The 24,946-nt window shown below is 36.6% G+C and overlaps 1 protein-coding gene across 8 annotated transcripts in view; it reads right to left on the reverse strand.

Moving 5' to 3' along the window:
* The window catches only part of CTNNA3 (catenin alpha 3), a 1,696,848-nt gene that overhangs the window by 339,659 nt on the left and 1,332,243 nt on the right, over positions 1–24,946 (reverse strand). For all 8 annotated transcript variants that reach the window (XR_006194484.1, XR_006194482.1, XR_006194483.1 and 5 more), the window contains one exon: positions 13,603–13,754. Coding sequence is in view for 4 of the 8 variants with exons in the window: in XM_042908368.1 (XP_042764302.1) it covers positions 13,603–13,754 (152 nt within the window). In the remaining 4 variants the exon portion in view is untranslated. The remainder of the gene's footprint in view (positions 1–13,602; positions 13,755–24,946) is intronic.

A 24,946-nucleotide genomic window follows, 5' to 3' on the forward strand; every position in this document is an offset into this window, starting at 1 on the left:
GAAATTGATGAATTTCAACATCCTGTAAACCTCAAAAGTTGAATTTCAAAATGTATGATAATCAAAGGGCAGCTTAAAATTTAATTATACCTGCTGAACATATGCAAAATACCAAGAGGAATGTGAAACCTCTTTATAGCCTTTGGGGAAGAGTGAATCCTAGTAACTAAAGCACTCTGCAAAGTAGCAGGAAGGAAGTGCAAAGAAGGAAGGGCAGATAGTTTGACCTACCAAAGAAAGGGTAAAAAAAATTAGAGCACTTAGGAGAATGGAAACCACATGGGTGGAAAAGGGGGGAGAAAAGCTCCTGGGACCCTGTGATGGGAATAGGATGGAATAGCAGAAGTTGCACTGGGTGGTCACATGACTCAATGAACTTGAAGGAAGGACCATTGTAATATTCAAATGTTTTGGATGATTAGATTTACAAAGGAAAATTAATAAAGGTGCAATTGGATCCTTGGAAAACCCAGTCAAAATTTTAGTAAAGAGCCAAAACAGACTAAGACAAGGGTCAGCAAAATTTTTCCGTGATGAGCCAGGCAGTAACTGTTTTGGGCTTTGTGAGTCATGCTGTTACTGCTATGGTTACTGTTGCCATTACTAAAATTGCCATTCTAGGGCAAAGAACTATCTACTGGTGTTATTCCTAAAATTAGAATTTCATATAACTTTCATAGTCAAAAAATATTATCCTTCTTTGAAATTTTTTCAACCGTTTAAAAATACTAAAATCATTTTTAGCCCATAGGTCATACAAACTAAGATGGTCAACCAAATGCAGCTCCGTGGCCCTATGCTTGCCATCCTTGACCTAAGATAATACATAATAATTTATACACATGAGAAATAAAAATCAACAAAAGAGGACCATATATTAGAGATATTTGGTGGGGTGTCTGGCTGGCTCAGTTGGTTGAGCCTCCGACTTCGGCTCAGGTGGTGATCACGCGGTTCATGGGTTCATGCCTGGTGTCTGTGCTGACAGCTCGGAGCCTGGAGCCTGCTTCGGATTCTGTGTCTCCCGCTCTCTCTGCCCCTCCCCCGCTTGCACTCTGTCTCTCTCTCTCTCTCAAAAATAAGTAAATATTAAAATATTTTTAAAAAGAAATATTTGGCAAGTAGCCAGTTATAAAGTAGAAAGGTATTTGTTTTATTATAATATTCTAAACATCAGCATTTTCAGTAGTTCATGCAGGCCTTTTTAATTAATACTAATTACACATTCGATAGGACTTTATCTAAATAAAATTACCTCATTGTTAACGTGTCGATTACTAGGTAAAACATTATTAATTTTTAAAATCAACTTTAGAAACCTACAGTTGAAGATGGCGGCGTAGGAGGACACTGGGCTCACCAAGCGTCCTGCTGATCACTTAGATTCCACCTACACCTGCCTAATAACCCAGAAAACCGCCAGAGGATTAGCAGAACAGAGTCTCTGGAGCCAAGCGCAGACGAGAGGCCCACGGAAGAGGGTAGGAAGGGAGGCGAGGCGGTGCGCGCTCCACAGACTGGCGGGAGGGAGCCGGAGTGGAGGGGCAGCTCGCTGGCAAAGCGGAGCCCCCAAGTCTGGCTGGCAAAAGCGGAGGGGCTGGATGGACTGTGTTCCCACAGCAAGCACGACTTAGCTTCTGGGAGGTCATAAGTTAACAGCTCTGCTCAGAAAGCAGGAAGGCTGGAGGACAAAGGGAGGGAGAGTTGCTGAGCCCCCAGACGACAGAGCTCAGCTTGGCGGGGAACAAAGGTGCTCGCCAGCGCCATCTCCCCCGCCCATCTCCCAGCCAAAATCCCAAAGGGAACCAGTTCCTGCCAGGGAACTTGCTCGCTCCGCGCAAACACCCAACTCTGTGCTTCTGCGGAGCCAAACCTCCGGCAGCGGATCTAACTCCCTCCCACTGCCACAGGGCCCCTCCTGAAGTGGATCACCTAAGGAGAAGCGAGCTAAGCCTACCCCTCCTGCCCCCGTGCACCTTGCCTACCCACCCCAGCTAATACGCCAGATCCCCAGCACCACAAGCCTGGCAGTGTGCAAGTAGCCCAGACGGGACACACCAACCCACAGTGAATCCCACCCCTAGGATAGGGGAAGAGAAGTCACACACCAGTCTGACTGTGGCCCCAGTGGTGGGCTGGGGGCAGACATCAGGTCGGACTGCGGCCCTGCCCACCAACTCCAGTTATACACCACAGCACAGGGGAAGTGCCCTGCAGGTCCTCACCACTCCAGGGACTATCCAAAATGACCAAACGGAAGAATTCCACTCAGAAGAATCTCCAGGAAATAACGACAGCCAATGAGCTGATCAAAAAGGATTTAAATAATATAACAGAAAGTGAATTTAGAATAATAGTCATAAAATTAATCGCTGGGCTTGAAAACAGTATAGAGGACAGCAGAGAATCTCTTGCCACAGAGATCAAGGGACTAAGGAACAGTCACAAGGAGCTGAAAAGCGCTTTAAACGAAATGCAAAACAAAATGGAAACCACGACAGCTCGGATTGAAGAGGCAGAGGAGAGAATAGGTGAACTAGAAGATAAAGTTATGGTAAAAGAGGAAGCTGAGAGAAAGAGAGATAAAAAAATCCAGGAGTATGAGGGGAAAATTAGAGAACTAAGTGATACACTAAAAAGAAATAATCTACGCATAATTGGTATCCCAGAGGAGGAAGAGAGAGGGAAAGGTGCTGAAGGGGTACTTGAAGAAATTATAGCTGAGAACTTCCCTGAACTGGGGAAGGAAAAAGGCATTGAAATCCAAGAGGCCCAGAGAACTCCCTTCAGACGTAACTTGAATCGATCTTCTGCACGACATATCATAGCGAAACTGGCAAAATACAAGGATAAAGAGAAAATTCTGAAAGCAGCAAGGGATAAACGTGCCCTCACATATAAAGGGAGATCTATAAGACTCGTGACTGATCTCTCTTTTGAAACTTGGCAGGCCAAAAAGGATTGGCACGAGATCTACAATGTGCTGAACAGAAAAAATATGCAGCCGAGAATCCTTTATCCAGCAAGTCTGTCATTTAGACTAGAAGGAGAGATAAAGGTCTTCCCAAACAAACAAAAACTGAAGGAATTTGTCACCACTAAACCAGCCCTACAAGAGATCCTAAGGGGGATCCTGTGAGACAAAGTACCAGAGACATCACTACAAGCATAAAACATACAGACATCACAATGACTCTAAACCCGTATCTTTCTATAATAACACTGAATGTAAATGGACTAAATGCGCCAACCAAAAGACATAGGGTATCAGAATGGATAAAAAAACAAGACCCATCTATTTGCTGTCTACAAGAGACTCATTTTAGATCTGAGGACACCTTTAGACTGAGAGTGAGGGGATGGAGAACTATTTATCATGCTACCGGAAGCCAAAAGAAAGCTGGAGTAGCCATACTTATATCAGACAAACTAGACTTTAAATTAAAGGCTGTAATAAGAGATGAAGAAGGGCATTATATAATAATTACAGGGTCTATCCATCAGGAAGAGCTAACTATTATAAATGTCTATGCACTGAATACCGGAGCCCCCAAATATATAAAACAATTACTCATAAACATAAGCAACCTTATTGATAAGAATGTGGTCATTGCAGGGGACTTTAACACTCCACTTAAAGAAATGGATAGATCATCTAGACACATGGTCAATAAAGAAACAAGGGCCCTGAATGATACATTGGATCAGATGGACTTGACAGATATATTTAGAACTCTGCATCCCAAAGCAACAGAATATACTTTCTTCTTGAGTGCACATGGAACATTCTCCAAGATAGATCATATACTGGGTCACAAAACAGCCCTTCATAAGTTCACAAGAATTGAAATTATACCATGCATACTTTCAGACCACAATGCTATGAAGCTTGAAATCAACCACAGGAAAAAGTCTGGAAAACCTCCAAAAGCATGGAGGTTAAAGAACACCTTACTAAAGAATGAGTGGGTCAACCAGGCAATTAGAGAAGAAATTAAAAAATATATGGAAACAAATGAAAATGAAAATACAACAATCCAAACGCTTTGGGACGCAGCGAAGGCAGTCCTGAGAGGAAAATGCATTGCAATCCAGGCCTATCTCAAGAAACAAGAAAAATCCCAAATACAAAATCTAACAGCACACCTAAAGGAAATAGAAGCAGAACAGCAAAGGCAGCCTAAACCCAGTAGAAGAAGAGAAATAATAAAGATCAGAGCAGAAATAAACAATATAGAATCTAAAAAACTGTAGAGCAGATCAACGACACCAAGAGTTGGTTTTTTGAAAAAATAAACAAAATTGACAAACCTCTAGCCAGGCTTCTCAAAAAGAAAAGGGAGATGACCCAAATAGATAAAATCATGAATGAAAATGGAATTATTACAACCAATCCCTCAGAGATACAAACAATTATCAGGGAATACTATGAAAAATTATATGCCAACAAATTGGACAGCCTGGAAGAAATGGACAAATTCCTAAACACCCACACTCTTCCAAAACTCAATCAGGAGGAAATAGAAAGCTTGAACAGACCCATAACCAGCGAAGAAATTGAATCGGTTATCAAAAATCTCCCAACAAATAAGAGTCCAGGACCAGATGGCTTCCCAGGGGTGTTCTACCAGACGTTCAAAGCAGAGATAATACCTATCCTACTCAAGCTATTCCAAGAAATAGAAAGGGAAGGAAAACTTCCAGATTCATTCTATGAAGCCAGTATTACTTTGATTCCTAAACCAGACAGAGACCCAGTAAAAAAAGAGAACTACAGGCCAATATCCCTGATGAATATGGATGCAAAAATTCTCAATAAGATACTAGCAAATCGAATTCAACAGCATATAAAAAGAATTATTCACCATGATCAAGTGGGATTCATTCCTGGGATGCAGGGCTGGTTCAACATTCGCAAATCGATCAACGTGATACATCACATTAACAAAAAAAAAAGAGAAGAACCAAATGATCCTGTCAATCGATGCAGAAAAGGCCTTTGACAAAATCCAGCACCCTTTCTTAATAAAAACCCTTGAGAAAGTCGGGATAGAAGGAACATACTTAAAGATCATAAAAGCCATTTATGAAAAGCCCACAGCTAACATCATCCTCAACGGGGAAAAACTGAGAGCTTTTTCCCTGAGATCAGGAACACGACAGGGATGCCCACTGTCACCGCTGTTGTTTAACATAGTGCTGGAAGTGCTAGCATCAGCAATCAGACAACAAAAGGAAATCAAAGGCATCAAAAGTGGCAAAGATGAAGTCAAGCTTTCGCTTTTTGCAGATGACATGATATTATACATGGAAAATCCGATAGACTCCACCAAAAGTCTGCTAGAACTGATACATGAATTTGGCAAAGTTGCAGGATACAAAATCAATGTACAGAAATCAGTTGCATTCTTATACACTAACAATGAAGCAACAGAAAGACAACAAAAGAAACTGATCCCGTTCACAATTGCACCAAGAAGCATAAAATACCTAGGAATAAATCTAACCAAAGATGTAAAAGATCTGTATGCTGAAAACTATAGAAATCTTATGAAGGTAATTGAAGAAGATTTAAAGAAATGGAAAGACATTCCCTGCTCATGGATTGGAAGAATAAATATTGTCAAAATGTCAATACTACCCAAAGCTATCTACACATTCAATGCAATCCCAATCAAAATTGCACCAGCATCTTCTCGAAACCAGAACAAGCAATCCTAAAATTCATATGGAACCACAAAAGGCCCCGAATAGCCAAAGTAATTTTGAAGAAGAAGACCAAAGCAGGAGGCATCACAATCCCAGACTTTAGCCTCTACTGCAAAGTTGTCACCATCAAGACAGCATGGTATTGGCACAAAAACAGACACATAGACCAATGGAATAGAATAGAAACCCCAGAAATAGACCCACAAACGTATGGCCAACTCATCTTTGACAAAGCAGGAAAGAACATCCAATGGAAAAAAGACAGTCTCTTTAACAAATGGTGCTGGGAGAACTGGACAGCAACATGCAGAAGGTTGAAACTAGACTACTTTCTCACACCATTCACAAAAATAAACTCAAAATGGATAAAGGACCTGAATGTGAGACAGGAAACCATCAAAACCCTAGAGGAGAAAGCAGGAAAAGACCTCTCTGACCTCAGCCGTAGCAATCTCTTACTCAACACATCCCCAAAGGCAAAGGAATTAAAAGCAAAAGTGAATTACTGGGACCTTATGAAGATAAAAAGCTTCTGCACAGCAAAGGAAACAACCAACAAAACTAAAAGGCAACCAACGGAATGGGAAAAGATATTTGCAAATGACACATCGGACAAAGGGCTAGTATCCAAAATCTATAAAGAGCTCACCAAACTCCACACCCGAAAAACAAATAACCCAGTGAAGAAATGGGCAGAAAACATGAATAGACACTTCTCTAAAGAAGACATCCGGATGGCCAACAGGCACATGAAAAGATGTTCAACGTCGCTCCTCATCAGGGAAATACAAATCAAAACCACACTCAGATATCACCTCACCCCAGTCAGAGTGGCCAAAATGAACAAATCAGGAGACTATAGATGCTGGAGAGGATGTGGAGACACGGGAACCCTCTTGCACTGTTGGTGGGAATGCAAATTGGTGCAGCCGCTCTGGAAAGCAGTGTGGAGGTTCCTCAGAAAATTAAAAATAGACCTACCCTATGACCCAGCAATAGCACTGCTAGGAATTTATCCAAGGGATACAGGAGTACTGATGCATAGGGGCACTTGTACCCCAATGTTTATAGCAGCACTCTCAACAATAGCCAAATGATGGAAAGAGCCTAAATGTCCATCAACTGATGAATGGATAAAGACATTGTGGTTTATATACACAATGGAATATACGTGGCAATGAGAAAAAATGAAATATGGCCTTTTATAGCAACGTGGATGGAACTGGAGAGTGTGATGCTAAGTGAAATAAGCCATACAGAGAAAGACAGATACCATATGGTTTCACTCTTATGTGGATCCTGAGAAACGTAACAGAAACCCATGGGGAAGGGGAAGGAAAAAAAAAAAAAAGAGGTTAGAGTGGGAGAGAGCCAAAGCATAAGAGACTGTTAAAAACTGAGAACAAACTGAGGGTTGATGGGGGGTGGGAGGGCGGGAGGGTGGGTGATGGGTATTGAGGAGGGCACCTTTTGGGATGAGCACTGGGTGTTGTATGGAAACCAATCTGACAATAAATTTCATGAAAAAATAAATAAATAAAAAAAATAAAAATACTATTCTGGAAGGAAAAACAAATAAAATAAAATCAACTTTATCCACGTAATTTACCTGTAATTCTAAGTGTACAGTTTTATAAGTTTTGACAAATGAGTGTACCCATGTAACCACCTTGGATTATCAGTTTTCATAAAAGAGTCTACTGGGAGTTTGTTTTGGACAGCATTATATCTATAAATCAATTTCAAGATAATTGTACACCTTAATAATATTGAGTCTCCCAGTCCAGGAATATGATTAACTTTCTCCTAATATGTGTTTTCTTAATTTTTATTGATAATGTCTCATAATTTTCAGAGTGTAAACCTTGTATAAGTTTGTTAAATTTATCAATTATTTTGTTATTTTTGACGCTGTGCTAGATTGTACTTTATTTAATTTTTTTTAAGTGTTTATTTCTGAGACAGAGACAGAGCATGACTGGGGGAGGGGCAGAGAGAGAGAGAGGGAGACACAGAATCAGAAGCAGGCTCCAGGCTCTGAGCTGTTAGCACAGAGCCTGACGCGGGGCTCGAACTCACAAACCGTGAGATCATGACCTGAGCCGAAGTCGGTGGGTCAACCGACTGAGCCACCCAGGAGCCCCAGATTGTACTTTTAAAAGATATATTTTCTAATTATTGTGATTAAATAGAAGTACATATTGAGTTTCATTGCATTTCTCTACTGTATATTTATTAATTAATTAATTTTGCCCTTATCCCTTCCTCCTCCCCTTCCTTTGTGCTAAATTCACTTACCAGTTCTACCAGAGTGAAGTTTTTTGTTGTTTTAATTTTTTTTTTAGGATTTTCAATGTGGTTGATCATATAATTTGCAAATACAGGCAGTTTTATTTTTTCTTATAATCTGTACACTTTTTACTTTGTTTCTTGATTTACTGTACTGGCTAGAACATCTACAACATCTCATTGCACTGGAGCATGGACATTCTCACTTCGGTCCCAATTGTAAGGAATAATGTTTTGCCCTTAATTTTTAAGTGCAATGATGGCTAAAAGCTATAGAGTATGCTTTCATTTCCCTCTACAGTAAAGAAACTAATATCATGTAAGATAACAAACTAAATGATAACACATAAAATTGAGACTTGAACGCATCTTGATTTTACAGAATATTCCTTTCACTATTTCTTCATTTCTGAACTTAATTCAACAGAATTTTAGTTGGACCAGATAACATTGTCCACCAGTCAGTGACTAACTGACACCATCAGTCTTTTCCTCCCGAAGTTTGAATGTGAAACTTCAGAGAAACAAACAGCAGTTTGGTCCAGAAGACATATAAAGCAAAATAATTTTTTGAGGTGAGATGCAAAGAAGTTATGCAGAACAATAGAAGACATTCAAGTAAATCATGACAGTGCAAGTAAGTTAAATTAAGAAAATTGTATATAATTCCAATGAAAGCCATCTATCCATTCCTGAGGGTACAGTAGAATCAGGAAAAAAAAGGGGGTTTTCTGGCTATATAAACTGAAGTTATATATTGAACTGTGTTCTAATTTTAGAAGCCATGTAAATTATTCATGTAAAAATGGTTCATGTAAACTGGGCCACATAAATGGTTTTTTGATTTACTTTATTTTCCTTTGTTTCTTCAAAAAATAAACTTCAATCAAGTGATATCTCCAAAATTTGTTCTTATTCTCTGAAATATGAAGTTAGACAACTAACGCAGAAAATCTAAACTTAGTGGTGGTCCTGAAAATCTTCACATTTGGTTTGGAAAGCGTCTCTGTATTTCCTACGTGCTTTTGATAAGTCACATATGAAAATTCACAAACAAAATATGTGAAGCCCACATTCTGCATACCTGTTCAAAGGCTGAATTTTTGCTGAATCTTTTCCTCTTTTTGATGATATTTCACTACTAGCCACCCATGTTTCTCACAATTCAATTATCTTGTCCTTTAAGATTTTTATCTATTTCTGGTTAAGCACATTTCCCTAAAAGATGAACCATCAAGAGTCCTTCTTGCACATTTCAAGAAGTTAATAAAAACAATATATAGAATTATAATGCCAGCTTAAAGTCATATAGGCTCAAAAGCACAATTTGCATTAAATAATCTATAATTCAGATACACAATAAGTCTCCTCTTATGTAAAACAGTATCTTGAATAAAAACATAATTATTTGTTTAGAACTTTACCTTTTAAGGTACTTTTGGGCTTTGGCTTCAAGTTGGCCCATGGGCACATTTCTATAACTTCTATAGATAACATTCTTCAACATATAAAAAAATAATTGCGGCACCTGGGAGGCTCAGTCAGTTAAGCATCTGACTTCAGCTCAGGTCATGATCTCACAGTTTGTGAGTTCAAGCCCCGCGCCGGGCTCTGTGCCGACAGCTCAGAGCCTGGAGCCTGCTTTGGATTCTGTGTCTCCCTCTCTCTCTCTGCCTCTTCTCCACTTGTGCTCTCTCTCTCTCTCTCTGTCTCTGTCTGTCTCAAAAATGAATAAAATGTAAAAAAATTAAAAAAATAAAATAAATAATAAGTAGCTTCAGTAGTACTAGCATTATTCACAATAGTGAATAGTAATAGTGAATAGTGAATAGTAATAGCAATAGGAACTATTTTTTATAAGACACTACTGTTTACTGAGTACTTCATTTCTATTAGCTCATTTTGTCAGCATAATAATATTTTGAAGTAGATTTAATACAGTTTATTTTACAAAGGAAGAAAACTGAGGGTTAGAGAGATTTGTGACTTGCTTTAATCTTATCATATGAACTCTTAATAACTATAAAACTTATACATAAATATTAAACCTCAAAGAAAAATATTTAATATTCCCTATTCTCTGAGGTTGTTAAGAATGAGATTCCATAAATTTATTTGTCCACAAACTGAATCCAGTGGAGATAGCAATATTAAATGTCACAGCATTTTCTCTTAGAATTTTTAAAAATATTCTGAACACTTGCTAACACATTTATTCACCCCCAAAAAAGTTACAGACAGATATAATCATATTTTTTATAAAACCACATAAAATTTCAAGCACTGAAATGTTTTAGCATTTTGTTTTTTTGTTTTCTTTGTTTTGTTTTTAGTATTTTATTAATAAGTAGCTTGAAGGGCACTGAAAGCACTCTGGAAATTCTGACATAGGACAGTAGTCTGTAACACTCACAGGACCATAGCCTAGTCCTCCTTGAACTTGCCTTAATGTTGACATTCTTTAGTTACTTTGAAGAAAGCATCAAATGCTTTGTAGTTCTAAGGTCAGGATATTGGTCAGCATTAAATTTGACCTTATTAAGAGAAGATTACACCAGATTAATTTTATTATCTTCTATGACAAAGGGATAGTCTTCAAAGGAAAAAATTATTTTAGATTTTATTAATTGTACCTGAGTTAGACTTCTACTTTCAATCTATAATCCAATTAGCAGTTAAGTACAGAGGTTTATGGATCATCCTCCAAGGGATCCTTGTAGTTCTGTAGAAGTTTCCCTAGAAATTACCTAAGAAACTGGACACGCAAGCCCAGAGATGCTGAGCCTCTGGACTCTCCTTCATGGTTTCAAGAACAGCAGCTCTGTTTTTTATCTGTTTTATTTTTTTCATCCATAATGTGTGTTTGAAGGAAGAATATATCTACCTCAAAATTCAGAAAACATCCTTACAAACCACACACTTGCCAATATGTTCTTAGTTGGATGGAACATCAGATTCTAAGGTCTCTTAACACTAAGATCCTTAACTGGAGCTAGCTACTGCAATCTGAGATTGCAGTCAGATGAATGTCCAATATAATCCAATATTTTTATTAGTAATCTAGATGAAGGAATTTAGATTACAATCTCATGTTTCTAATTGAGGCTAATTAGGTACAGTCACAACCAAATTTAAAAGCAAACTGATAAATTATATGAAAAATCATTTAGAAATGTAATAAAGTTTAAATCTGGTATGAGATTTATGACCTGAGAAAACATATCAAATCAAAACAGAGAAGGAATATGTAGGCAATAACAGGGTGAAAAATAAAAATAAAAGGAAATTATTGTCTATCCAATAATCATGATATTTAAGAGAAGAAAAGTAAGTTCACAGCAGTTGGCTGTATTATTAGCAATAACATACAAACAAGTCTTCCACTTCATTTGATTTTGGACAGGCCCTAATTAGAGTATGCTTTTTGATAGTCTCATTTGAGAAGTTTGTTGAAAAGTTAAATAAGGACTAGTAAAGAACACAAAATACTGAATTATTCCTGTGAGGAAAAATTAAAATAAATTGAAGTATGTACCTTGAAAAAGAGATGACTATAGGGAAAAATTACAGCCCTCTAAGGCTGTTAAATAATTCCAATAAATTGCTCTCTTGCCCAACAGAGGACTGCTTGGTCCTTATGAGGGATATATACAAATAATAGCAAGATACTCTGACTTGCTATAAGTAAGCTATTTTGATAAGAAGGAAATTATTAAATACTAAAACATACGAATGGGAGAAATTATAAGACTTGTTTCATCCGTAGATAGTTTTTTCAGGGGAAAAAATGTATTTCCTACGCTGGTTCACCTATGCTATTTCATTGGTTTAAACTTCTCACATATCCACCCAAGGATACTGAAAATGCAGGTGTTTCACTCTGGAAAGACCATTGCCTGAAACTCATGTGTCTTCACTCAACGTTTCTTTTCTGGTTCTACCCATCTTCCCCCCTTTGGATTATTACCAGTCCACCAGCCCACTAGTCTACATGGGAAAGATTTAAAATCCTTTTTGGAAGAAAATATTTGATAAAGGTACTTTGCAGCTTAGACATAGTACTGGCACAATACCACGGTTCACGATCACATATAAACAAATACTTCCTGGCTTTCTCTTTTATATGTATGATTGGCTTGCTTTCAGGTTTTGCCATGCTCTGACATGCTGGATCCTATATCTTGACACCTCTGCTTTTCTCTTAGAATTCCTTTCATAAGCATCCATCTGCCCTGCCAGTGTCTTCAACTTCTGTTGGCCGTTTCCCTTAAAAGATTCCCAAACAACTCCACTTTTACAGACTGCTCAGTGTAACCTAACTATGACATTCAGACCTGCCAGATACTGTTGGTGCTCTGCCCGTATCTCTTCAGCACTTCTATTCTATATTTATAGTTTCAATAACAGTTAAATCTAGAGGCTTTCAAATTAAACTATATTAATACTTAACAAATTACACTCACCATCCCTACTGACTCCTTTTTGTGCAAGCACCTGCCACACCGCCTAAGGTTGCTTTTTGGGGGCACAAGAGCTTGACTGACCCATGCTGGAGGTTTTAGTAACACTTCTGAGGAGAGGTAGCCTTTAACCAAGGATGAATAGGTAGATAAATTGGGTTTCGTTCACCTCGGGTAAGATAATTCTGAGGTGTATTCAATACTATCACCCAGAGTTCCCAGCAAGATCGAGCCCTAGTTGCCAGTAGTGATGCATAATTACATCTTGCTGGTTTACTTCCCCCCCTGCCTTATTTTTTTCTGTCTTACTTTCTCCTGAATAGACTAATAGTAACACAAATCCTTACCTCATGGTCTGCCTCCATGTGAATCCATCCTAAGATAAAATACCCCCGTATCTTTACATTTGCATTTTCCAGAAAACCTCCACTGTTTTTTAAATAAAAATTTAAAAAATACTCCACATTAATATTTGAGTAAAACCAAATAAATAATCCTGGCCTCTGTGTATGCAGTATGCCCACAATAAATGACTCATTTTTGCCCTTAAGAAGATGGCATATATTTCCCCAAACAGACAACTCCTAGATTGGGACAGTTCATGTGTTTATTGTTCTTGGCAGCTCCAAGTGAGATTTCTTTTTTTTTTTTTTTTTTTTTTTTTTTTTTTACCAAGTGAGATTTCTTACAGAATATTCTGAATCTATAATCTAGTATGAGAGGGTTTGACCATAGAAACAACCTGTTTTAAACAGACACATTTTCCTACCATTTTAACACAGTAATGAGAAAGATCCTTTCCTTTCCATTCAAGAAAAGAAAGCAAATTATTTTATGTATTTTTCCTTGGCTCCTGATCATGCTATGTGACACCTCAGTGAATTCTGCACACAAGGAATCCTATCATTTCTGCACACACAGCAGTTAAATGTGCTCATTTGCATAAGTTATAACCAAATACATAGTGAAAGTGTTGTTTGTGACAGTAGATTTGACTTCAGGGATACATACGAATTTCTAAAGTTCTAATGGATTTCAGCATTGACATTATGAAATAGAGATAAAATATTTCTTGCAATCATTCCAAGCATTCCAGATGGTGAAGGGCATTACAATAATTCAATGGGAAGCAAAGCAAACTTACCCGAATCATCATGACTGAACATCTGATGTCGTGGATTGTATCATAGATCTTCTTTGAGATGTCCACAAATTGATCATCATCAAATACATCCAAAGAGTTTTTACTTAAGGCTTCCAAGGCAACATTCACTTGTGTTACAAACTCAGGAATTGCTGTTAAAATTAATAAGAAAGATAAGATTGTTCTATTTGTATTTTCAGATTTCTGGAGTTTCATAAAAAATATGAGATATTTTTAAATAAATATTTGATTAATAGAATTTTAATTATTTTTTAATGTAAAGAGACCAAATATTTTGTCAGGATAATTTTGGATCTCTGAAAAGTAAACAGAATCAAAGACAATAAACCACATTTTTATAGAAATATTTTCAAAGATTATCTTTCTCCTTTATGTCATTTTTTTTCTACCCAGCCTGGGACCATGTAATCATTTCTCATCCTATCCAATATAAGCCCCAAGAAAGTACCAAAAAGAATTGGTGTGTTAAAAGTTGAAATTATAAACATGAAGATATTTAAAGAAAGAAATCACTTGAGTTGCTAAATATAGGAAAATGTAATTAAAGGTAATAACTCTATCTCATAGAAATAATAAAAAAAAAAAACAATAAACTTTCTTTTGTTAAGATATTTTCCCATTCGTCAAAAGGCGGGGGTTCCAAGATGATGGTATAGGAAGACCCTGAATTCACTTTCTCTCATGGACACCAAATCTGTAGGTATATGTGGAATAATTCCCACTGAAAAAGAAGTGAAAACTAGGTAAACAGTTGTCTCCACAACAATGGATTAAAGGACCATATCACGAGAGGTAGGAGAGGCAGAGATGCAGTCTTCCCAATATCCAACCCACACAATAGGGAGGAAATTTCTTGAATCCAGAGATTCTCCCTAAGGAGTAAGGAGTTTGTGCTCCATATCAGGCACCTCAACACCTAGGATCTACATTAGAGAGATAAGAGGTGCTGGGTGATAAGTGAAGGAGATTTATTTGCTAATCTTAAGACATCTGCCAGAGGTGCAGGGACAAGTTGGTATGTTCTCTGGGGATGGAGGTGCTGATAATACCATATTTATTCTCTCTCTCTAGCTTGCTAGCACAGGGGGGTGTGGGCAAACACAGCCTCACTAAAGCCAAGGGTGTGCCCACCCAAGCACTCTTCTCCAACAATGTGAAAACTGCAGATATACCCTGTCCCCAACCACTCTTTCATAGCTTCACTAAAAGCCCTGGGATTTGCATCTTTTGGCCTCACCCAAGCTTACAGGTGCCTCCAGAAAGGAGCTTATACACTCATCTGAACTCCAAATATTGCAACTGTAAACCAAGGGACACCTCCCGATTTCCTAGCGTGGAAGTCAGCTAGGAGTCAGCTAGGGACCAATTGTGGTCCCACAGGATTATGTATATGTACATACATTAAAAGCTGCTGCCTAAGGATTTGGCTTCCAATCAGCTGAAACTAGGTGCTGACTGAGATCACTCTCTTTTGATACACTGAGGATGTGTCTTGGCACATCCTCAAAAATTGGAACCTATCAAGAATAAATAATCCAAAAACAACAACAAAATCAGGTTACTTAGACAATCACAAAGGTTCAAGACACAACCAAAGCAAGGGCAAAATTGAACTCCTACACAAAGCCACTGCTTCAGTGCTGAGAGAAGTCACTATTTCACATGATATATAGAAACAAACACAAAGGGTGAAACAAAATGGGGAAACAGAGGAATATGTTTGAAACAAAAGAACAGGATGAAACCTCAGAAAAAGACCTTAATGAAACAGAGATAAATAATGTCCACGATAAAGAGTTCAAAGTAATTGTGATGCTCACCAAATTTATAAAGATAAAGAAGAACGAATTAACACAATAAAAACTTCAACAAAGGCATAAAACATATAAGTAAGTAGGTACCAAAAAGAGGTCACAGAGCAAAAGAATACAATAACTGAGCTGAAAGATTATATTAGAGGAATTCAGCAGTAGACTAGAAGGACAAGAATGGATCAATAATCTGAAAGATGGGGCAGTGGAACTCACATCAAAAGTGCAACAAAATGAAAAAAAAAAAAAAGTAAACATAGCTTTAGAGACCTATGGGACAACATCAAGCAGAATAATATTTGCATTACAGGGGGCCCAGAAGGAAAAGAGAGGGAGAAACAGGCAGAAATTGAATTTGAAGAAATAATGTCAGAAAATTTACCTATCTTGGGAAAGGAAAGAGATATCCAGGCCCTGGAAGCACAGAGGGTTCCAAAGAATATAAATCCAAAGGGACCAACACCAAACACATTATAAGTAAAATGTCAGAAGTTAAAGATTAAGAGAGAATCTTAAAGCAGCAAGAGAAAAACAACTTGTTACATATAAGGCAATCCCCATGTGACTATCAGCTGATTTTTTAGCAAAAACATTGCAGGCCAGAAGGAAATAGTATGATATATTCAAAGTGCTGAAGGGAAAAAGCTTTCAAATAAGAATAATCTACCCAGAAAGGCTTACATTCAGAACTGATAAAGAATTTTCTAGACAGCCAAAAGCTAAAGGAGTTTACCATTAAACTGGCATTATAAGAAATGTTAAAGGGACTTCTTGAGGCAGAAAAGAAAGGTCACTTAACGAATAACAAGAAAACATATGAAAGTAAAACTATCACTGATAAAGGTGAATATTTAGTAAAGGTAGTGAATTAACCATTTATAAAGGTAGTATGAAAGTTAAAAGACAAAAGTAATAAAATTAACTATAACTATAGTAATTAATTAAGGGAGGTACAAAATTTGAAAATGTAAACTGTGATATCAAAAACATAAAATGTGTTGGTGGGGGGGGGGGAGTAAAAATGCAGAGGATTAAAATGCATTCTAAGTTTCTATCAACCCCAAAAAGATTCATATATATACACACCCACACATATATATGTATAGGTTCTTTTATATATATATAGCTTGTTATATGTGAACCTCATGGTAACCACAAAGCAAAAACCTATATTAGATACATTAAAGGCAAAGAGTAAGGAATGTAAACAAGACATGAGAGTCACCAAACTACAATGGAAGAGAGCAAGAGAAGAAAGGAACAAAGAGGAACTATAAAAACATCCAGAAAACAATTAATCACATTACAATAAGTACATACTTAATTACTTTAAGTGTTAATGGAATAAATTCTCCAATCAAAGAGTGCTAAAAGGATGAGAAAACAATACAACTGCATGCTACCCACAAGAGATTAAAAAACAGACCTAAGGAAAAACAGACTAAAAATAAAGGGATGGAAAAAGGTATTCTATGCAAATGGAAACAAAAGGAAAGCTGGTGTAACTATACTTAGATCAGTCAAAATAGACTTCCAAACAAAAACTGTAATAGATGACAAAAAATAATAAATAAATACATACATAAATAAATGGCTGTTATATAAAGTCAGTCCAACAAGAGGATATAACATTTGTAAATATTTCTGCACCAATAAGGAACACCTAAATATATAAAGCAAATATTAAAAACCTTAAAGGGAGACATTGACAGCCATACATTAATAGTAGGGGACTTTAATAACCCTACTTACATAGATGGATAAATCATCCAGACAATCAATCAATCTATCAAAACAGTGCTAAACAGCATATTAGACCAGATGGACCTAACAGATATATACAAACATTCTATCCAATAGCAGGAGATATACATTCTTCTTACATGCACACGGAACATTCTTCAAGATGGATCACATGTTAGGCCACAAAACAAGTTTTAATTAGTTTAAGAAGAATGAAATCATATCAATAAACTCTTTGACGCCATGATATGAAATTCAAATTTCCTCAATTGCAAAAAGACAACTGGAAAAACCACAAATATGTAGATATTAAACAACATCCTAAAGAACAGTCAGTGAATTAATGAAGAAAGAAAAGTACAAATTAAAAAAATACATTGATATTATTAAATGTAAATATAAAAATTCAATATCAGGGTGCCTGGGTGGCTCAGTTGGTTGAGCAACTAACTTCAGCTCAGGTCATGATCTCACAGTCTGTGTGTTCAAGCCCCGTGTCAGGCTCTGTGCTGACAGCTCAGAGCCTGGAGCCTGCTTCAGATTCTGTGTCTCCCTGTCTCTCTCCTGCTCATGCTCTGTCTCTCTCTGTCTCAAAAATAAATAAAAACATTGAAAAAATTTTTAAAAATTAAATATCTATGGGACACATTTCATTAATGAAAATCAAGATCATCTCCAATAATACACAAAAAGCATTTGATAAAATTCAAAACCTATCATAAAACCCTTCACAAAATGGGTATAGATGAAACATACATCAATATAATAAAGTTCACATATGAAAAACCCACAGTAAACATACTCAATGATTAAAAGCTGAAAGCTTTTCCTCTAAGACTAGTAATAAGACATGGATGCCCACTCTTACCACTTTCCCTCAACATATTATTCAAAATCCTAGCCAAAATAATCAGATAAGAATAAGAAATAAAAGACTCCCAAATTCATAAGGAAGAAGTAAAATTGTCACTCTTTGAAGATGACTTGATACCATATGTAGGAAACCCTAAAGTCTCCACCAAAAATGTTAAAACTAATCAATTTTAGTAAAGCTATAGGACACAAAATCAATAGACAAAAATCTGTTCCATTTCTCCACATTAATAATGAACTAGCAGAAAGAAAAAATTAATAAAACAACCCTATTTATAATAGCCCCCAAAATAATAAAATGTCTAGGGATAAATTTAATCAAAGAGGTGAAAGGCTTATACACTGACAACTGTAAGACATTGATGAAATTTAAGATGACACAAATAAATGGAAAGATAATCCAAACTCATGAATTTCAAGAATATTGTTAAAATAGCCATACTATCTAAAACAATCTATAGATACAATGCAAATTCAATCAAAATTTCAATGACATTTTTCACAGAACTATAAAAAATATTTCTAAAATTTGTATGGAACCACAAAAGACCCTGAATAGCCAAAATAATCTTCAGAAAAAAGGAACAAATCTGAAGATGTCACATTCCATGACTTCAAACTATACTACAAAGCTATAATCATCAAAACAGCATGGTATTGGCATAAAAACAGACAATAGATCAATGGAATAGAATAGAGAGCCCAGAAAAACTCATACATATATGATCAATTAATTTCTAACAAAGGAGCCAAGAATATACATGGGAAAATATGCTGGGAAAACTGGACACCTACATGCAAAAGAATGAAGCTGGACCACTCTCTTACACCATACACAAAGTTTACTCCAAATGCATTAAAGACTTAAATGTAAGACCTGAAACCATAAAACTCCTAAGTAAACATGAGCAGAACCAAAGAAGTCATCAGAATTCCCCAAGATGGAGGCCCAGTTGGAAGACCCTAGGCTTGTATTGTCCAATGAACACCACTAGATAACTAACAAATCATCCTAAATAACCCAGAAATTGGCTGGAAGACTGACAGAACAAATTCCACAATTAAACAGAGAAGTGGCCATATCAAAAAAGGTAAGAAGTACAGAGATGTGGTTTATGGCGAGAAACAGATTATAGCACTGTGGAAGGGAGAGAAGTGGTGCAGAGAAGGTGGAGAGGTAGAGAGAGAGAGAGAGAGAGAGAGAGAGAGAGAGAGAGAGAGAGAGAAGCAGACAGGGAACACACAAGGAGAACATTTTCCCAGAGCTATTGGCTTAGAAAATGAAAGCGGCTGAATTTTGTGAGTTCTTGCTAACAGTGGGACTTAAAGCCTGGAGTTTTAAAGGTCAGGGAGCTTGGCTGGGATAGAGCCTGGAGGGCGCTGCCTTGCTCCTGGAGAGAAGGCAGGCAAACAACCCAGGGGCAGATAGCATGGAACTGTGATCCAAAGAATGTCTGGGACACACAATGGGGAGATTATTCACTCTTAGTGTGTCTTGGAGAGGCAGCATTTAGAGAGATGCCTCGCTGGGAACAGGGGAGCTGGCCTGTGCCATTTCTCTCCCTCCCCTCAGCATAAACACAGAGCCACCTGTGGGAGGCAGCACAGCATTTCAGCCCAAATGCTGGTTGCCTAACCTACTTACGTGAAGCCCCACCCTCCTGTGCTCTGTCAGGACTGCCCTTCTCAGTCCACCTTGCCTCAGTCCCAGTGTGGTGGGCCCCCCCTCAGAAGACCAGCACAAGCCCCTACCCACAACATATCTCCCAACCAGAGAATTCTGCAGGGTCTCAGTTCTGCTGGAGTTGGTGTCAGGCCTCATTTCATAAGCAGACTAGAGCAAACCTAGTTAAAACTCACCACATTTAGGCCAGGGATGAAACACTGCCCAGAGAAGGCAAAGGGAGCCTCTGCAGTGACTGGTCTGAAGGATAAAACAGCCAAAATACAATAGTTGAGCTCATGCAGCACACACTGGAGACACTCCCTGAAGCTCCAGGCCTTGGACACTACATGATCTCTTCTTCATACTTTCAGGAGCAGGAGACATAACTGGATTTTCTAACACATAGAAGAAGGCAGAGACTTTGAAAAATGCCAAGATGGAGGAATTTATCATAAATGAAAGAATAAGGTAAGGCCATGGCCAGAGATCTAAATGAAACAGACATAAGTAACATGCCTGGTGGAGAATTTAAAGCAACAATCGTAAGGATGCTCACTGGGTTTGAGAAAATAGACTACATCAGTGAGAACCTTACAACAGAAATAAAAAAAAAGTTTAAAAAACCAAAGAAGAATAGAATAAACAAGATTGGAAACAGGCTTGATGCAATGAATGGCAGGCTGGAAAAAGCAGAGGAATGAATTAATGACATAGAAAACAAAATAATGGGGTGCCTGGGTAGCTCAGTCGGTTGAGCATCTGCCTCTTGATTTCAGCTCAGTTCATTATCTCACAGGCCTCACGTAGGTCTCTGCATTCTGCATGGAGTCTTCTTAAGATTCTCTCCTTTTCTCTTTGCTCTCTGCCCCTACCCTACTCACTCTCTCTCTCAGCAACAAAACCAAAAATAAACAAAATAAAACAAGAAAAATAATGGAAATAATGAAGCTGAACCAAAGAGAGAAAGAAGAATTATACAACACGAGAATAGACTTAGGGAAATCAGTGACTCAATCAAAAGTAATAACATTCTCATTACAGGAGTCCCAGAAGAAGAGAAAGTAAAGGGGGCAGGTTTATTTGAGGAAATTATAGCTGAAAACCTAATGTGGGGAAGGAAACAGACACTCAAATCCAAGAGGCACAGAGAACTCCCATCGAAATCAACAAAGGCAGGTCAACATCAAGATTTATTGTAATTGAATTTGAAAAATATAGTTATAAAGAAAAAAAATCTTAAAATCAGCAAGACAAAAGAAGTCCTTAACTTACAAGGGAAGACGTATAAGGCTAGCTAGAGATTTCTCAACAGAAACTTGGCAAGCCAGAAGGGAGTGGCATGATATATTCAAAGTGCTGAACGGGGAACATCTGCAGTCAAGAATACTCTGTACAGCAAGGCAATCACTCAGATCAGAAGGAGAGATAAAGAGTTTCCCAAACAAAACTAAAGGAGTTAGTGACCACTAAACACGCCCTGCAAGAAATATTAAAGGGGAGTGCAAAAGAGAAACCAAAAGTGACAAAGTGACAAAGACAAGAAAGGATCAGAGAAAATATCCAGAAATAACAACAAAACACGTAATAAAATGGGAATAAATATATATCTATCAAAATTACTTTGTATGTAAATGGACTAAGTACTCCTATTAAAAGACAAAGGGTGTCAGAATGGATTTAAAAAAACAAAACAAAACAAAACAAAACAAAACAAGACCCAGCAGATAGCCTTTCTTCTGCCATTCTGCCTGCTGCTCCTGTGCTCCTATTCAATAAACTTCTATCTTCTTAAAAACAAACAAACAAAAAAATAAGACCCATCTATACGCTACCTATAGGAGACTCATTTTAGACCTAAAGACACTTGCAGATTGAAAGTGAGAGGTTGGAGAAACATTTATCATTTAAATGAATGTGAAAAGAAAGTAAGAGTAGCAATACTTATCTGGGACAAACCAAACTTTTTGTTCTTGTATTGTTTTTGTATTGCTTTGGTATCAGGGTAGTAATAATTTTGAATGTGTTCCCTCTATTCCATTATTTGTAAGATTTTGATAAAGACTGTCATTAACATTTTTTTTTTTGATGTTTAATAGAATTCACCAATGAAATCATGTGGTCTTGGGATTTTCTGTGCTGGGAGATTTTTGATTCCTAATTCAATTTTCATTCTTGTTATTGGTCTAAGAAGATTTCCTGTTTCTTGGATTCAGAATTCATGATTCAATCTTGGTAATTTATGCATTTTTAGGAATTATGTATTTTTTTTTCTGAATTACCCAAGTTGTTAGTAAATAAAGTTGTTAGTAAATAAAGTTGTTAGTAAATAAAGTTGTTAGTAAATAAAGTTGTTAGTAAATAATTGTTAGTAAATAATCTGTTATCACACTATGTATTTCTGTGGTTATCTGTTGTATTGTTTTCTCTTCCATTTCTCATTTTGGTTTTTGAGTCTTCTCTCTCTCTCTCTCTCTCTCTCTCACTCTTTCTTAGCTAATGCAGTAAAAGCATAGCCAATTTTCTTTATTTTTTGCAACAAATGGTCATTGCTCTCAATGTTATTTCATTATTTATTCTGGTCTCTATTTTATTTGTTTCTAACTTTTTTTTTCCTTGTTATTTCCTTCCTCTACTAAATTTCAGCTAAGTTTATTCTTTTTGTAGTTCCTGTGTATATTGTTAAGTTATTTATTTCAACTTTTTTTCTTAAGAATTTATAGCATAAATTTCACTCTAATATCTGCTTTTGCTACATCCCATAGATATTAGAATATTGTGTTTTCTTTTTCTATTGTTTTGAGATACATTTTGATTTACTATTTGATTTCTTACTTGGTCTAATGCTTGCAGTAGTGTGTTGTCTAATATTTATATTTTAAATGTTTTATATTTACCAAAAAAGGAAAACATAGGCAGTAAGCTCTTTGATAGTGGTCTTCAGGTTGAATTTTTGAATCTTACTTCAAAAGCAAAGCCAACAAGAGAAAAAGTAAATAAGTAGGACTACATAAAATTAAAAAGTTTCTGGCCAGCCAAGGATATCAATAAAATGAAAAAGAAACCTACTAAATGAGAGAAAATATTGGCAAATGATGTATTTAATTAGGGGTTAATATCCAAATGATATAAAGAACTCATACAACTCAACACCAAAAAAAACCAGTGTAATTAATAAATGGGCAGAGGGGTATCTGGGTGGCTCAGCCGGTTAAGCGTCTGACTCTTGGTTTCAGCCTAGGTCATGATCTCACCGTTTGTGAGATCAAGCCCCATGTCTGATAGCATGGAGCCTGCTTGGGATTCTCTCTTTCCCTCTCTCTCTGCTGCTCCCCCACTCACTCTAGATTTCTCTCTCTTTCTGTCAAAATAAATAAGCCTTTAAAAAAATAAAAATAATTTAACAAATGAAAAAATTGGCAGAGAATATTTACCCAAAGAAAATGAGAACACTAATTCAAAAAGATATATGTTCATTGCAGTATTATTTACGATAGCCACAATATGAAAGCAACCTAATTGTCCACTGATAGATAACGGATAAAGAAAAAGCAATGTGTGTGTGTGTGTGTGTGTGTGTGTGCGCACGTGCGCGCGCATGTACATGCACACACACACACACACAATTGAATATTACTCAGACATAAAAAAAGAATGAAACCTTGTCATTCCCCAAAACATAGATGGGCCTGGAGGTTATTATGCGAAGTGAAATAAGTCAGAGAAGGACAAATACTTTATGATTTCACTTACATGTGTAATCTATATAAAACAAAACACATAAACAAAAAAAGCAAAGCAAAACTAATAAAGAGAACAGATTGGTGGTTATCAGAGGAGATGGGGATGATGGGTGTATGAAAAAGGTGAAGGCCAATTGTATGATGATGAATGGTAACTGGACTCTTTAGTGTATACAAATATTATTATGTTGTATACCTGAAACTAACATATACCAATTTTACCTGGTAATAATTAGATCAAAATAAAACAGTATGCTGCTAGCATAAAAACAAACACATAGACCAATGAAACAGAATAGAAAGCCAAAAATAGGCCCATGCATCTCCAGTTTAATCTGTGACAAAGGTGCCAAGAGCACACAATGAGGCATGGATACTCTCTTCAGTATGTGGTTCTGGGATAACTGGATATCCAAATGCAAAAAGATGGAACTGGACCCTTATCTCACAGCATGAAGACTTAAACATACGACTTGAAACCATAAAATTACTAGAACACTGGAAAACTACTACTTGACATAATTGACATTGGTCTTAGCAATGGTTTTTTTTTTTGAAATTACACTAAATAACAGGTAACAAAAGTGAAAATATACAAGTGGGATTGAATTAAACTAAAAAAATGCATAGAAAGGAAACAATTGGCAAAGTGAAGAGAACCTATATAATGGGAGAAAAAATCTGTAAACCACATATCTGGTAAAGGGTTAATATCCAAAATATATTAAGAATTGATACAACAATTTATACAAGAATTATTTTAAAAACAAATAATAATAATAACCTAATAATCAAATGAGCAGAGTGAATAAACATTTTTTCTAGGAAAGACATACAGATGGCCAACAGGTATATGAAAAGGTGCTCAACATCATTAAATATCAAGAAAACGCAAATCATATACCTCATACTTGTTAGTATGGTTATTATCAAAAAGGCAAATGATAACAAGTGTTGGTGAGGAAGAAGAGAAAAGGTAATACTTTTACACTGTTGGTGAAATGAAAATTGATAGAGCCACTAGGGAAAACCATATGGATATAAATACAGCATGATCACAGTCATATGTAGAATTTAAGTTGAAGTCATAGAAGCAAAGAGTGGAATGGTGGTTGCCAATGGCTAGGAGGTAGGGGAAATGAAGAGATGTTCGCCAAAGGGTACAGTTTCAGTTATGCAGGACAAATGAGTTCTGGAGTTCCAAGGTACAGTATAGTAACTATAGTTAATACTACTATATTATAGTAGTTAAAATTTGCTGACAGTAGATCTTAAGTGTTCTTACTACTACAAAAAAAAAAGTAATCATGTGAGGTGATGAACATGTTATTTATCTTGATCGTGACAATCTTTTCACAATGTACATATATATTAATATATCATGTTTTACATCTTAAATATATACAATTTTTATTTGTCAATTATCTTTATAAAGCCAAAAAAATAAAAACATAAAAAATGTAAAGAAATAGATAATCATATGCAAAAAT

This window comes from Panthera leo, chromosome D2 (assembly GCF_018350215.1).
Source record: "Panthera leo isolate Ple1 chromosome D2, P.leo_Ple1_pat1.1, whole genome shotgun sequence".
NCBI lineage: Eukaryota > Metazoa > Chordata > Mammalia > Carnivora > Felidae > Panthera > Panthera leo.